The sequence below is a fragment of the Pseudorasbora parva genome, chromosome 18 (genome assembly GCF_024679245.1).
Source record: "Pseudorasbora parva isolate DD20220531a chromosome 18, ASM2467924v1, whole genome shotgun sequence".
Taxonomy (NCBI): Eukaryota; Metazoa; Chordata; class Actinopteri; order Cypriniformes; family Gobionidae; genus Pseudorasbora; species Pseudorasbora parva.
In genome coordinates, this window is record NC_090189.1 from 42710368 (window position 1) to 42727103 (window position 16736).

Sequence of the window (16736 nt, forward strand, 5' to 3'; positions counted from 1 at the left end):
ATATATCCCCACGTGGTTCCATCCCAAAGAGGCATGAAATCGCTCTCACGGACCTTTTCCTGGACTGTTCCCAACTGGTGGAACAACCTGCCTATCTCAATTCGAACAGCCGAGTCTGTAGCCATTTTCAAAAAAACATCTTAAGACGCACCTTTTCAGCTGCACCTGACCAATAAAGACTAGCACTTAACTATCCAATAAAATGTTCAGTTTTCAGTTTGCGCTTGATTAACTTGTTAGGCTTGTTACGGCACTTGAAGGCTGTTGCCCTTGTTTGTTTTGTTGCTTCTATTGCTCTCCTCATTTGTTTGTCGCTTGGGATAAAAGCGTCTGCTAAATGATTAAATGTAAATGCAAATAATTAATTTAGTTCAACATATTTTCCCACTCTTTGTGTGTTGTTGTTTTGAGTGGTTTTACAATAAACAAACAGACACCTACAGTGGTCAGCTAAACAAATGTATTTACACACACCATACACTGCATGCTCCATTGATTAATTAACTATATGTTCATGTTGTTTACTTGATATGCAACAAAAACCCTCACACAACTCCATTGCTGCTTTGGAAAAACAAACTATCCACTATCCCCTTAACACTGGGTTCTTTGGGGAGCTGTACAGGGTTGTCTTGCCCTGACAACCAAAAACACACTTCTTTGGTGACATTGTTGATTTTGTGAAGTCTTTTAACCTGTGCAGCACAGCCGACGACTTCCCGATGGGCGTGCTTTTGCTCTTGTGAGAAACCGGAAGGAGTATGTTTGGCACAGAAATACTCCATCAAACGTCCAACCTATTTTTTTTTTTAAGTTGGCCATGTTTAGCATGGGAAATCTAAGTCTTCTAGGGGTTCAATCAGACCCTCTTATATATATTTAAGGCATGCCTTCCCCCTAATGGCGGGTTTCTAAGGTTTTCGCTGTTCTTGCGGAGTATGTTGTAGCCTTTAAATACATCACAGACTGTTGTTTAAACATGTGCTTACTTTCCCCAAAGTTTCTTCTAGAGCAGTGGTTTTCAAATCTGTCCTGGAAGCACCCGGCCCAGCACATTTTGTATGTCTCCTTTATCAGACACACCCAATTTAGTTCTTGCAGTCTCTGCTAACGAGGTGATGAGTTGAATCAGGTGTTATAAATGAGGGAGAAACACAAAATGTTCAGGGCGTGGTGCCTCCAGTGCTGCGTTCCAGTTCATTTTTATTATGCCCTTCACTCGCAAACTTCCCTCCGTCTCGTTCACTCGGATGTGCGTCATGCCTACGTTGCATGAGTGCCCACTACTGGCGGAAACTTTGCAAATGGACTGAACTGGAACGCCCTAAGCCCTTGATCACTTGGAATCCATTATGGAGTTGATATATTATTTATTTTTTACCTTTACGAAATTGTTTAATGCAGCATTCTATATGTATATGGATGTGTTTGGGTTGTTTTAAATGTTTTTAAAAATAGTTATAGTTGTTTGTGGTGGGGTAAATTAAACGTGATATGTGGTGACGTCACAATCGCGTTGCATTGTGGTATATGAAGCTGTCTGAAGTGTACATATGAAGTAGACTCGCTCACTCGGTCAAAATCGAGGGAGCAAGGGTCTGTCCATACAAACTTCCCTTGTCCACTTCACGAAGTGGAACGCACTTCAAAATGGCGGCAGGGATTCCCCCAAGGGGAAGTGCTTAGGGAAGTTTGCAAGTGCGTGTCTTAAAGTGGAGTGGAACGCAGCCCAGGACAGGTGTGAAAACCACTGGTCTAGAGAACACAGTGTCTTGTTCCCCTCAGGGAACCGTAGTAACATGAGTAACCTGAGATGTTTTCTTTTAATTAAAAGAACCGGTTTTGTATTTATTTTTTTAACTGACTGACTGTAGGCCTCATTGATCAACCTATATTAGTCAAAAATGACCATCCATTGAACATGAAAAATGCCGGTCATTTTGACAGTTTTAAGGTTTTCAACACAGCCTAAGGGTTAAACACACTCATAAGTGAACACTAAACCTTCTATTCACTATTTCTGCTGAAACATATATTTTAATAAATTTCGTTCATACCACATTACAGTTAAATTTCTCACGTTGTGGTATGAGGTGTATGAAGAGAAGAAGCAGTCCTCCAAACGACAGGGTGGAAGACAAGCAGAGGCGGCGTGGCAAGCGGCGGAGCATCAGCCAGGCCATGATGAGCGCAGGAACTTCCACCATTGCTGACAGGAAGCAGTTTAGGTAGATGTTCCCATGTAGACTGGACGTGTTCAGAGACAAGGCACAGTATCCGATTGAAACAGCAAACCTAACAGAAGGAAGTCAGTGTGGTCCATACACATAGTTTAGTAATATTCACTTTAAAATAGCATACTGATTTTATATAAATCTATGTGTTTTTTAAGTATTTGGTTCCCTCATGACTAAAAACCAGTAAAAAAATCTTAACCCAAAAAATGCGGATCAAATACAACACACACTGGGGCCAAGAGTCTGAGACCACATCAAAACCTGTGATTCCAAATCAGTGTGAACCCAACAATAATAATAACGTTTTAAGATTTCTAAACAATAAAATGCTATGATTTAAGTTTCTATTTTTTAACCAACAAGCAAATATATTACATTAATCTTGTTACTCTTTGTACGGATGCTCTAGAGAACACCAACAAGAGACACAACAAATACATTCACAAAAAGTAAAAAAAAACAATAAAAAAAAAGCAAAAGTTTTCATCCTTTAAAAAAAATAACTCTTAACTCTGCATTCACATCGTTATGCTCACTCTTATGCCTGGCTTACACTACAGGAGTTATGCCCGATTTTCCCTTCCCGAGACTCGGAGAAAAAATATATTCCAGGACTCGATCGGTTCCAATGTTCGGCGCAGATTATCTGGTAGTGTGAGGCGTTCACACAGAAAAAATCTTGCACCTCCCGATCTGCTCTCACGCAAGTCGGGCTCGCCCCGATCATATCAAACATGTTTGCTATTTATCGGGATGAGCAAGATTGTAATAACGTCAGTACTGTCACAATAGCCAAAAGGAAACAAATCTACGACAAGACGGACATTTCGAAAAGGCGACCGCGAGTTGAGTTGTCGTAGTTTGCTGTAGCTCTCAGAGAGAGAGAGAGAGAGAGAGAGAGAGAGAGAGAGAGAGAGAGAGAGAGAGAGTCAGCATTTCTTGCTTTTCATTTGACAGCACAAATCTACACTGTAACAGGTGACAATCACTTTTGAACTAGGCAGCGGTAAACATTATAACATTCCACATTAAACATACCTAGCATTCGTGCGGTGTTCGCCTCAAATACTCAGAAATAAGAAAACAATAAATGACAGTCATCTGAACGTTCCTTTAATTTATTCTCGGTCACACTAGCCTGAAAAACCTTTGTGAAAAACCTGCTACACTCCAGTACAAAAAGTGTGCATGCTCCACCTTTATACGGCAAGCACCGAGGGGAAAAATACATTGGCAAACACACACACAAAACGAGCGCCAGAACGACAGAATCAAATAAGGTCAATAAAATTACCCCAATTTCTCGCTGAAGAACTGACAAACCAAGTTGAGCCTGTCTCCCCAACCATTGTCTAATCCACACTGGTTTATTCTTTCGCTTTTGGTTTTTTTCCACAACAAATGATCATTATTGATACAGCAAGCTGTCATGCTACAGTAGCTGATCCATTTTGTTTTCCTCCTTACGATCTGCTGTGTAGATCACGTGACGCACTTCCTCTGGCACGATAATCGTAATAATATTTTGTAGTGTGTGATGCTCCTCGATTTTCAAATCTTGTAGTGTGAGCATGTTTAAGATTTGAGTTAAGAAAATCTGCAAAGATTATCCTGAAGTGTGTTCTGCAACCAGACTTTACAATCTGAGAGGATTTTAAAACTCCTGTAGTGTGAGCCAGGCATTAGAAGAGTGTGAAGAGAAGTGTTTTTAGTAGTGGCCAAAAGTGATGTCCGTCCTAGGAAAATTAAAGTTTCTGTAAGCATATTGCGTAGTTGTGCTTGCAGTAGGGCTGTCAACGAATATTCTAAATTCGAATATATATTTGAATAGTTAAAAAAAAATGAATTTCGAAGGTAATAATGAATATTCGAAAACTCGACCGCAGCAGAGAAAGAGATTTAACTCCATAATCTAAAGCCATGTCTGGAAGCACTTTAGATTTTGGTCGGAAGGAGGTAAAATTGTTGAGCCCCGAGATTAAGTTATATGCAAGCTATGTAAGATACAGTTAGCATACCATGCCTCATTTTATTTAACGTTAAACAGAAACACTAAAATGTAGGCTACTGTACTGTCTGAAGAGATATCGCAGGAATAAAGGATAAATGCTCTGCTTCCACTGCTGTGATTATTTACCATGTCAAGGAAAAGCTCCATGTTTAGCACAGCAGAGCTCACTCGGAGCGCTCAGTATGCTGTAAAACTTCAATTAATATTAATAATATTTGTTTCAATCACTGAATGAAGCCTGCTTTATTTGGGACAAGAGTGGCGAGTCTCGCGACCTTAAATTGCTTGCACAAAACTCTTGATCAGCACTCAAAGTTTGTTCATTTAAACCGTTATCCGTAGAGAGAGAGTGGGAGAGAGAGAGAGTTGATTGTTTTATTTGTGATAACGCAATGAACAAAATGGTACTCTAGGAAATCGAATGCTCAACTGGCAAACTGGTTGGTTGTCAGTCACCGATACCTCTAAACAGGTTAGGATATTTCACTGAATGATCCGTCCATGTGTTCCTCAATTGGAATAAGGAGTGCCCTTGATATCCACCAGAGGACACTCCTTCCTTGTCCATTTTCCTACCAACATGAACTACATTTCCCAGAACCCACTGCCTTATCTCTGAATGTCTTCCGCTGTGTATCATTAACCTAGATAACTCTGCTTATATAATCCCGGTTTGTTCCGGTTTGTTCGGTAATTCATTGCTAAGTCTTGTATGTGTTACAACTGCATTTCTGAGTCCTCATTTGATGCTCTGCCATGATTTTTGACACTGTTGCATAGTGATGGGAGAAATTAAATTTAAAAAATGAATTTAACTAAATAATCCACTGTTTCAAGATTTATAAACGAATGTATAAATATAAATATACACATAGTATAGGATATATGCATAGTTACAGCTGTGACAACAATAACATATCCTTTTGAGTAAAAACTCTTTTCTTTTAAACCTAATTGTGTCCGCGACTATGGAAAGTGAATGCGTTTCCGTCAGTCCAAATGTGGCACTGAAATGTTTACATTGTGACTCAGCTGGAAACATCTAGCTGCTCCAGATCGATCGGTTCCTGAAGTGTGTGTTAAGGCTGTAACATACTCCTCAAGAACAGAGAAAAAAGTTCTCGCTCCGAGGGCTGCGATAACAAAATGACGTCATGTTGTTCTCGCAGCCCAGGTTTGGGAGTTCTCGCAGCTTGTTCTCGACACATCGCCTGAGCAGAACTTTTTTCTTGCGGGTGTCCGAGAACTATTGTTTGATTTGTCATTTGAAGTGGGTGTGGTTAATGCGGAGAAACGCGGATGATCGGCACCTGCTTTTCTCGTGAAGTATGAATGCACTGGCCAGAACGAACTTTGTTCTTGTTCTTGCCGCTTCGAGAAAACGAACAAATGTCTGTGTTCTTGCAGAGTATGTTCCAAGCTTTAGAGCTCATCAGATGCACTGCTCACGTTACTGTCTCTGGAGGAGCTCCTCAAACTGTCCCTCGGACATAGGAAAGTAAAGCGTGGAACTGGCCATGATAAAGTTAGCACACTACCCTTCAGACTCTCTGTTTTTTAAAAGCTCCTTTTCTGCCTTTTAAAGAAAATTAAAAGCTCGTATTTACTGGATGAGGACGTGTCCGTGTTTTCTCTGCTGTTGGCGTGAATGTTTTGTAATGTTGGAGCTCTGAAGCGTCACAGACGTAGCAAATTCGCGTTGCGGCTGATGTGAATGGATTTGACGTGGAATATTTGCTTTTCCGTTACACATCTGGTGTGAAAGGGCCTTTATACATATTTTCAGTCCACATAATCATTGTTATTAATCACTGTAATCATAATCAAGAACATATGGTGTAATCAATGAAACACACAACAGAATAATCTTCAATTAATTACTTTTAACAAGTTTCAAATCACTCTCGTTGCTGAAATAATTACATCTCTCTAATGATGGTAGTAATAGTATCTATCTAGTGTTGCATCCAAAGATATGATAAAGTAATGAAACGGCTATGAGATTCTGTGCTACAACAGAGTTTGCTGGCTGCTATTACAGTAAATGTTCTCACTGTGCCATATGACTGAATATTCTTCTTCAATCACTCCTGCACTCACTCACATTGTCAACACTTCTCTTCACACGGGCACCTTTCCCACAGCATTTAAGCAGGCTCGGGTAACCCCACTGCTTAAGAAACCCTCTCTGAATCCAGCACTTTTAGAAAACTACCGACCGGTATCCCTTCTGCCTTTCATCGCAAAGACCCTTGAGCGAGTTGTGTTCAATCAACTCTCTATGTTTCTTGAACGGGACAACCTCCTAGACAACAACCAATCCGGCTTCAAAAGCGGCCATTCGACCGAGACTGCCTTGCTCTCGGTAACTGAGGCACTGAGACTGGCAAAAGCAGCTTCCAAGTCCTCAGTGCTCATTCTGCTGGATCTGTCTGCTGCTTTTGACACAGTTAACCACCAGATCCTCCTGTCAACACTTAAGAGGACGGGGATCTCAGGATCTGCTCTCCAGTGGTTCAGGTCTTACCTCTATGGTAGGTCCTACAGGGTGTCATGGAGAGGTGAAGTGTCTAAGTCACATCATCTAGCTACTGGGGTTCCCCAGGGCTCAGTCCTTGGACCACTTCTCTTCTCCATCTACATGTCATCATTAGGTTCTGTCATTCAGAAACACGGCTTCTCCTGGTAAATGGTAAATGGACTGCATTTATATAGCGCTTTTATCCAAAGAGCTTTACATTTTTGCCTCACATTCACCCATTCATACACCGACGGCAATGTCAGCCATGTAAGGCGCCATCCAGCTCGTCGGGAGCAGCTGGGGTTAGGTGTCTTGCTCATGGACACTTTGACACTTGGTCAGGTGGAACCGGGGATTGAACCACCAACCTTCTGGTTTGTAGACAACCTACATGAACCATGATCCTACAGTCAGTGTTCGTATCGCTGCCTGTCTGACAGACATTCCTGACTGGATGAAAGAGCATCATTAAACTCAATCTTGCAAAGACAGAATTACTTGTTTTCTCAACCAACCCAGCACTTCATCAAAATTTCTCCATTCAGCTTGGTTCATCGACCATAACTCCATCAAGGACAGCAAGAAACCTTGGAGTTGTGATTGATGACCAGTTAAACTTCACTGACCACATTACTGCAACAGCCCGGTCCTGCAGATTTGCTTTATACAACATTAGAAAGATTAGACCCTTCCTATCAGAACAGGCTGCACAACTCCTGGTTCAAGCTCTTGTTCTCTCCAGACTGGATTATTGTAATGCTCTTCTGGCTGTGCTTCCAGCATGCACTATCAAACCCTTGCAGCTGATCCAGAATGCAGCGGCGAGAGTGGTCTTTAATGAGCCGAAGAGAGCGCATGTCACGCCTCACACACACACACACACACACACACACACACACACACACACACACACACACACACACACACACACCCTCCAGAAGCTTGCGTTCTGAGAGCGAGCGGCGCCTCGTGGTTCCATCCCAAAGAGGCATGAAATCGCTCTCACGGACATTTCCTGGACCGTTCCCACCTGGTGGAATGACCTGCCGATCTCAATTCGTGCTGCCGAGTCTGTAGCCATTTTTAAAAAACATCTTAAGACACATCTCTTCCAATTGCACTTGACCAATACAGAATAGCACTTAACTATCCAATTAAATTTTGCTTGTTTGTCCCCCCTCCCCTTTTTTGTAAGTCGCTTTGGATAAAAGCGTCGGCTAAATGATTAAATGTAAATATGGTGGAGTATAGCACACAATTTGTAATGCGGAGGTGGGGGAAGTAAGGAAGTAGACCTAGAGGAATAGCACTTATCCAATTAAATGTTCTGTTTGATTGTCTTCAAAAAAAAACTTTTTTGATTGTTTCTGTTTGGGACAGAAACAAGAAACAAGTGTTATGGTAAATTTGTAATCACTGAAGAGTATTGATTATTTAGAGTGTGTTTGTATTCATACAGGAGCTGTGCCATGCAGGACACTTCTGTGCTGTGTTTAACACTCTTACCATGTGTGGAAAACTACTGCGAGGGCTTGTTTTGACACTGGGGGTGTAAGAGATTGTGACTTCTGTTATGTCTTCAGTTCACACTCGATGCAGGCTCTGATGACTGTTGACTGGGGCTCTTTCTTGCAAGAAATAAACCTTTCTAATTATAATTGGCTAATGTTTGTCTCTTATTTGTCTCTTATTTTGTTTGTCTCTTATTTGTCTCTTATTTTGATTACTTCATTTTACTTCATTTTATTTTCAACAAAACAAGAAAAAATATCTTATATGTCATTCTACTTATCTAGTAAATGTATCTTGATTTAAGAATGTTTTTAATATTTAGACTAGAAACAAGACAAAAATACTAAGAGCATTTTTTTCAGTGTAATATTATTAATGCTTTTGAAAGAAGTCTCATGCTAAAAAACAGTAATATTGTATCACTTAACACAATTCAGTATTTAGTAAATACAATTAACTTAATAATTGGTAATGATGAATGTTATAAGTAAAATATTTGGGATTTAAAACAACATATTGCAGTGCAGTTATGATGTTTTAAAGAGTATAGGGTGAATTCAGGTTCATTGGAGCACCTATTCTTCCCGTCATTTCAATGGAAAAAAAATTCTGAATCATTTGACTTTGTAAACTATCCGATACACACAATACTCAAATATAATTTTAAGCCTTGGTTCATTTATTAGACATGCGTGCAATGCATGATCGCCAGTGCTTAGGCTATTGTCTTCTATATTTGATACATATTAAATAAGAAGCAATTATTAAAAACACTGATTACAATTTAAGATACAATTTATTCAAAACGAAATTTATAAATTCACATAAGTATGAAACAAAATACGTTTGACTAGTTGGTCCTATATTTATGATATCTGTGCAGACTTTTGTGCAGACTTTTCGCCGAACACTGAGGTCCTGTGATAAAAGTAGTCCCGTATATCATTTTTGCAAGTTATTTTCCCCCCTTTATCTTTCACGAAGAATGGTGTCTGCATTCATACACTGTAAAAAATTATTTAGAAAAAAAGTTACCTGGTAGCCTCAAAATTTTGAGTTCATTGAAATTGAAAATGAAATTTTTTTGAGATTCGTCAACCTTTATTAAAATATTAAAAGATGTTGTAAGCAGATTGGGTAATTGTGTGTGTTTTATTTGTGATGACGCAGTGAAACATGCCAAATTGTGCTATTTTCATGATTTATTACATTTTTTATGTGGTTCAGATACAATAATATTTTGAGTTTCTATTTATTAAACACATTTCCTTTATTGTATAAACTCAAATTTTTAATTTCAATAAACTCAAAATTTTAAGGCAACCAGGTTACTTACTTTTTTAAGTTAAACCAACAAAAACCAACCAACATTTTTTACAGTGTAATGCGCACCGTTATCAATTCCTGTGCAGCCACACGGATTATACTTTCACTTTAGAATGAGTATCAATTTGGGAGTAAACTAATGGTGTTTAATATTAACATATATACTTTTCTAAATGAAAAACATAACAGAACAGTACAATGACAAGCTCGTTTAAATGGGCGCTTTTACATTTAGCATTGAAACCGAATCATCCGCCGTATATCGTCATATTCTCACTCGTGATAAATGAAATCTGACTCCTGCCGCTGGTCTGTGCGGGGTTCATGGCGTTTGTTCTCTAACTGAACAAAATTATGTTTATTTATTACTATAAAATAATCAAAACGATATCAATTGCTGTTTATGATGTCATACAGCTATATCTATAACGAAGTCTTGACATCATAACCGGGAGAAGTCAGTAAATTCGAGTAAAATCACAGGCTTTGCTAATCCCGAGCGAATGCGCCACGCAAAACTCAGATGTGGAGGAGTAATTTCTAAATCACGGCGGTCCCTAAGATAATACTTATCTCGTGCGAATAGTGCTTTTGGCACTGATAAAAAAACCACAAGTCTATCGCGTCGGAGCGAAGGCTGACTCTTGGGGGTTAAGAATGACAAGATTCAGAAAATGAGTGACTTTACAGTAATGATTTTTGAATTCAGAGATGTTAATAACACAGCAGAGTGATCGAGAGAGAATCATTTTAGGTGCAAAAACACTGAATGATCTTCTACTGAAAAGAGGCACAAAAAGAAGGCCAGAGTCAGAAGATCATCGTGAGCGTAGGGGAGGAGCAGGTTACAAAGGTTAACAGGTTAATGATCACTTCAGCAATGTTTTGGGGACCCGGTATCAACCACCACTCTTGCAGATATGTCTGCAATCCTTGGATCTCTTCAAATCTGTTAGCAAAGAACATTTTATAGCCATTGCTTTCTTGCTTTATCACCATTTCCCAACTTTAATTTGGCTATTCTGCTCAAAGTACTTAGGCAAGTGTGTGGCAAGCACTGCTCCACACATTCTAGTTTGACCGCATCTCCTTTATGGTCTAAGGGAGTGAGTTTGGCTTTGGACTCCACAAGCTTGGTGACTGAACCTGAGGCCATCGGAGAGGGCAGTGTACCAAGTCTTATTGACTGGAACCCTTCCATCCTTTACCTCTTTGAACGCTCTTCGAACAAGAATTGCTCTTTTCTGCTTTGCTATAGTCACCTGGCCTACTGGATCGTACACCCCGACTCAACAGCTCCTTACGTGTCAGTGCATTAGGTGTTTGGGCTCTGACTTGCTCTTGCTCTCGAACCCTCCCTTCCCCTCTCTCCCTCTCATCCAGTCAACCATCTCTTCCATCCCCTGTTTCATGCCTTCTAGGTTGTATCGAGGGATCCTAATCACTTGGTCTATATCTAAGTGAGATAATGCCCTCACTTTGAGTCTCCTGGCCACCAACACCTGAGGACCAGATCAGCTTGACTACCATCCCCTTCTTTCTTCCCCTTTATCATCTCCTTTATTCAACCCTTACTTCTTCAATAAATAATTCTCCAACATTTATGGTTGCGGCGTGGTCGTTGATCGAGAATGATCCATAACAAATTAATTACCCAGGCAATTTCCGTTTGACTTGACAAGCATTATTTACAATTCAGTCAAGAACCCTAGGGTTCTCTACAGAACCTCACTGAAACTTTTTTTCTTAGAGTGTGGTAAAGACAAATTTCACGGTAAATTAAGAAAGGATCAAGAGAAGCAAGTGGTCTCTGATGTCTGGAGCCCAGTGTATATAAACCGATGTAATGAGTACTTATATTTGCACTGAACCCGATAATGACTGCGTCCAAAATCGCATTCTCTCTTGAGTAGGTACTTACTTTCGGCCGCTAAAAAGTGTTCTATATTATGAATGTAATCTGGACGTATTACATTCGCCACTATATAGTATTAATAATAGTAAGTGATAAGAAGGAAGAATATGATTTTGGACACAGCCCATGTCTATCTTGAGTACATGGAAGTGCTCTCACCAGACCAGGCACAGCAGGACAGTAATGCAGCGGATGTTGGGGGACTTCACCAGGTCACAGAGATTGTAGGTCTTCAAACTTCCAGTATTTCCCCTTGCCTGCAGTGCATGTGTCACAAAAACATGTCTTGTTAGCAAACGACCATCTGATATCCACAGCTAAAACAATATAAAAGCATCTTTATGTGGACAGTCATAACAACATCCTAGAACAGGGGTCGGCAACCTTTTTGTCATGAAGTGAGTTAATCACTGCCACAACCTAAATGGGAAAAAATGCCCCGTCTTTTGGTCTTTTCATGATTGGATAGCTATCCCATCAGAGAAAACACATGAAGTGACCAGGTACACATGAACGGGGTTTCCACATGCATCACAGTCATTTCAATTAATGTTTGATTGATTATCTCCAAAATGTATAGCATTGACTACACTCGAAAAAGTTGTTTCAACCCATGTTTGGGTGAATTACAGACCTAAACCTAACCCTTGGTTTACATTTCTAAATAATAATAAAAAAAAATCCATATTTAACTCAAACATGGGTTAAAACAACATTTTTTTAGAGTGTATGTAGCCACAGTGGAACAAGCTCTAAGATGTCAGTCAGTAACTTTTGGCCAATCATTGACCTGCACAGTTTAATTCTCACACAATTTTGTCAGGACTATTATCGTCAAAGATAGTAGCTTGCCATTTGGACTGGCGGTATGGTTCTGTTCTGGCATGGAAAAGAGCATGGAGAGCAGCGATAAACCCCTCAGGGTAAACAGAACACAACCAACTTAAATGTATTGCCGATATCATTAATGTTCAATAATTTCATGTGTAGCATAATTTAAGAATAATTTGTCTTATTCGAAGAGAAATATCAAAAGGCCAGTCCTGGCTGGACGACAGGAGGAGCTGGGGACGGAGGACGGTAATAATCTCCTGAGCGACACAATAAAGCTGCTGAAAATACTGATGGACCTTATATACCGGGATGCTGTGATAGGTGTTGTATTCCTTATAGGCTTGACTGACGTGACCTGCCAGAACTAACACTATGCTTGATTACATACACCACTCTCTCGCGTTTGCTCACATGCGTGCGATTACCCCGCCCTGAGCCAATGTTGGCACGCATGCCGACCTCTGTCCTAGAGCAATGAAATGCACTACCTGATACTTTAAATGCCAATGGAACTGCCAATTATTTGTTTATGAGGATATTGCATTGCTTTGGTAGAGTCTAAGTTCACTTATGATTTCAATGACTTTTTATTCCTGGTGAAATTTTGCTCACTAACTAATAAAAATAAGAAAAGAAGAGTATCACCTCATAAACGAGGAACAATTTTGACAATTTTAATTTCATTAATATCTGCAGAGAGACAAAATACATCTCTTGTGAGACAAAAACAAACAAAACAAGTGCTTGGCCATTTTAATAAAATATTATTTAAACTAGAGATAGCTTCAGTCATCTTATTATTAATGTTGACTTGAACTGACATATGTAAGACTGACAAAAATGAGTGGCATTGGTGTTGTAGCCCTAAATGCTAATGGAACAAGAGACTGTAGAAAAAGAGCAAAGTTCTATGAGCTGATCGTATGATAACTAACTGACATTTTCTTTTCTTTTCTTTTAGTGACCCTAGAAATAGTGTGGATTAGGCAATAACTTTTAATTTATATGTCATTGTACCTCCACTCTATTTTCTGAACATTTTATTACACATTCATATTCAAAGAAAGACTTTTAAACTTCAAAGAACAATTTGAAAATATGTCGCTATTACTGTTTTGTTGCATGAATCATGTGTAAAAGCACACTGCTGTTGTTGTTTTCATGGAGTTTTAAAATGCACTTTTAATGTTGTGCAAGTATCATGGGAGATTGTGTTGTTTATTGGTATGTAATTCTCCTCAATGGCTTAATCATACACCTGAACTAGATTAGTGATTACGATTACTTGTGCATCTGAACTCTGGATTATGAACTTTGAATTTTGAAAAAGTCTGTACAGTGGTATGATTAAATGTTTTTTTTCCTAAGTGCAATCATTTACAAATCTCATAAACTTATATTTCATTCACAATAGAATATAGATAATATAAAAATGTTGAAAGTGAGACATTTTGAATTGTCATGCCAAATATATGCTCATTTTGGATTCCATGACAGCTACGTATTCCAAAGAAGTTGGGAGAGGTAGCAATAAGAGGCAGGGAAAGTTAAATGTACATATAAGGAACTGCTGGAGGACCAATTTGCAACTTATTAGCTCAATTGGGAACATGATTGGGTATAAAAAGAGCCTCTTAGAGTGGCAGTGTCTCTCAGAAATCAAGATGGGCAGAGGATCACCAATTAGCGGCGAAAAATAGTGGAGCAATATCAGAAAGGAGTTTCTTTCAGAGAAAAATTGCAAATAGTTTGAAGTTATCATCATCTACAGTGCATAATATCATCCAAAGATTCAGAGACTCTGGAACAATCTCTGTAAGGGTCGAGGCCAGAAAACCAAACTGGATGCCCGTGATCTTCAGGCCCTAGACGGCACTGCATCACATACAGGAATGATACTGTAATGGAAAATCACAACATGGGCTCAGGAATACTTCCAGAAAATCTTTTGGTGAACACAATCCACTGTGTCATTCGCCGCTGCCGGCTAAAACTCTACAGGTCAAAAAAGAAGCCATATCTAAACATGATCCAGAAGCATCTGGGCCAAGGCTCATTTAAAATGGACTGTGGCAAAGTGGAAAACTGTTCTGTGGTCAGACGAATCAACATTTGAAGTTCTTTTTGGAAAACTGGGACGCCATGTCATCCGGACTGAAGAGGACAAGGACAACCCAAGTCGTTCTCAGTGCTCAGTTCAGAAGCTGCATCTCTGATGGTATGGGGTTCATGAGTGTGTGTGGCATGGGCAGCTTACACATCTGGAAAGGCACCATCAATGTTGAAAGATATATCCAAGTTCTAGAACAACATATGCTCCCATCCAGACGTCGTCTCTTCCAGGGAAGACCTTGCATTCTCCAACATGACAATGCCAGACCACATCCTGCATCAATTACAACATCATGGCTGCGTAGAAGAAGGATCCGGCACTGAAATGGCCAGCCTGCAGTCCAGATCTTTCACCATTAGAAAACATTTGGCGCATCATAAAGAGTAAGATGTGACAAAGAAGACCTAAGACAGTTGAGCAACTAGAAGTCTGTATTAGACAAGAATGGGACAACATTCCTATTCCTAAACTTGAGTCTCCTCAATCCCCAGACATTTGCTGACTGTTATAAATGAAGAGGGGATGCCACACAGTGGCAAACATGGCCTCGTCCCAACTTTCCGTTGATGCCATGAAATTTAAAATCATTGTTTTTTCTCCATAAAATTATACATTTTCTCAGTTTAAACATTTGATGTCATATATGTTGTTTTCTGAATAAAATATTGATATTTGAAACTTCCAACTTATTGAATTCTGTTTTATTCACAATTTGTACAGTGTCCCAGCTTTTTTGGAATTGGGTTTGTAAGCCATTGGTTAGGGTTAGGTTGGATTCACTGCTGTCTTCACTCAGATGAGCAAGGAGTTTAACCAGAACAGAATATACCATCTGTAAAGACTATATCATTATTATATGATTGAAATGGTTTTGACTGAAGTGGTGTTTGTGTACCTGTCCAACATCTTATTCAGTCAGGGGGTAAGTAATTAACTCTTTTGCATCTACATATTCATACACTGTAACAAAGCTTATATTAAACAAAACTGTGTTTGTAGTGCATTTGGAGGAGCAAACTCTTCTTGCAGCTACGCTTCTGCTATGCCATACAGCAAAGTAATTATAACTAACTTAACATTGTTAATGTTAAATAACAAATGTGATAAAATGTGGATTTCACCTGATGCTGGGGAAAAATGACATCAGGGGCCTTAACCCCGTTCATCTTGGCAGCCTTTCTCAGAATCTCCTCTGCCTCCTTAACCCTCCCCTGAGACAGCAGCCATCGCGGAGACTCTGGAATAAACCTGAAAACAGCAACAGATCCCTGATTATCCACATTTAATGCAGAAAAAATAAAATTCAATAAAATTCAATAAGGTCCTATATGCCTTAATTGTAGTCTTGAGTTTCTTCCAGAAACAAACAATATTCACAATATTCACAATACTCCTCATTATAATTATTGGGCAGCATAACGATGTGGGGCCTGGTTGAGTTAGTTAGTTAAGTTAGTCGTGTGTTGAAACTGCCGGTTACGGTAAGGGGCAGGACATTTCCCAAACACCAATCACAAGACACTACTCCAGCTGACCAATCAGAGCACAGCGTGCTTTTCAGAAGGAGGGGCTTCATAGAGACAGGAGCTAAACAGAGCATTACTAACAGACTGGGAAGAGAGGAGCCGCAACAATGGAGAATATGAGGATTAATCAACATTCAAGCAGGAAAATGTCTCAATTACATATGGTAACCCTCATTCCCTGAAGGAGGGAACTGAGACGTACGTTGGACTGACCGACGAATTGGGATCACTTTTGGAAACCCCTATCAGCTTCAAAATTAAAGAGAACAGGCCAATGGCCATTGGCATGCGTGTTTTGCATACCGCCCTGCGGCGCGGCTATAAAGCTGTGAATAAAGAGGGTATAAAGCTGGAGCAGACAAGCGCATGTATCCGTTCCATTAGGAAGAGAGTGGCGCAGCAAGCCGACCCTAGACGGGTACATCAGGGTTACTGGCTATGGGAAGCGAGCACACGAGAAGCTACCGCCTCAACACGTAGGCTATAGAATCTATCGAACATGTTGGGTGTCACCCAGCCCGCAGCTCTACAAATGTCTGATAGCGAGGCGCCAAGAGCCAGCGCCCAGGAAGAGGCCACACCCCTGGTGGAGTGGGCTGTAACCCAGAACGGGCAGGGCACGTCTTGAGATTCATACGCCAAGACGATGGCAACCACTATCCAGTGGGCCATCCTTTGCTTGGAGACAGCCTTCCCTTTCTGCTGTCCTCCATAACAGATGAAGAGCTGCTCTGAGGTTCT

At 40.0% G+C, this 16736-nt stretch overlaps 1 protein-coding gene across 3 annotated transcripts in view; it reads right to left on the reverse strand.

Annotated features, from left to right (window-relative positions):
• Positions 1-16736, reverse strand: part of LOC137045814 (solute carrier family 22 member 4-like) — a 55834-nt gene that overhangs the window by 25515 nt on the left and 13583 nt on the right. For all 3 annotated transcript variants that reach the window (XR_010898846.1, XR_010898847.1, XM_067422715.1), the window contains exons 5-7: positions 15591-15717; positions 11682-11779; positions 2081-2295 (exon numbers count right to left, since the gene is read on the reverse strand). Coding sequence is in view for 1 of the 3 variants with exons in the window: in XM_067422715.1 (XP_067278816.1) it covers positions 2081-2295; positions 11682-11779; positions 15591-15717 (440 nt within the window). In the remaining 2 variants the exon portion in view is untranslated. The remainder of the gene's footprint in view (positions 1-2080; positions 2296-11681; positions 11780-15590; positions 15718-16736) is intronic.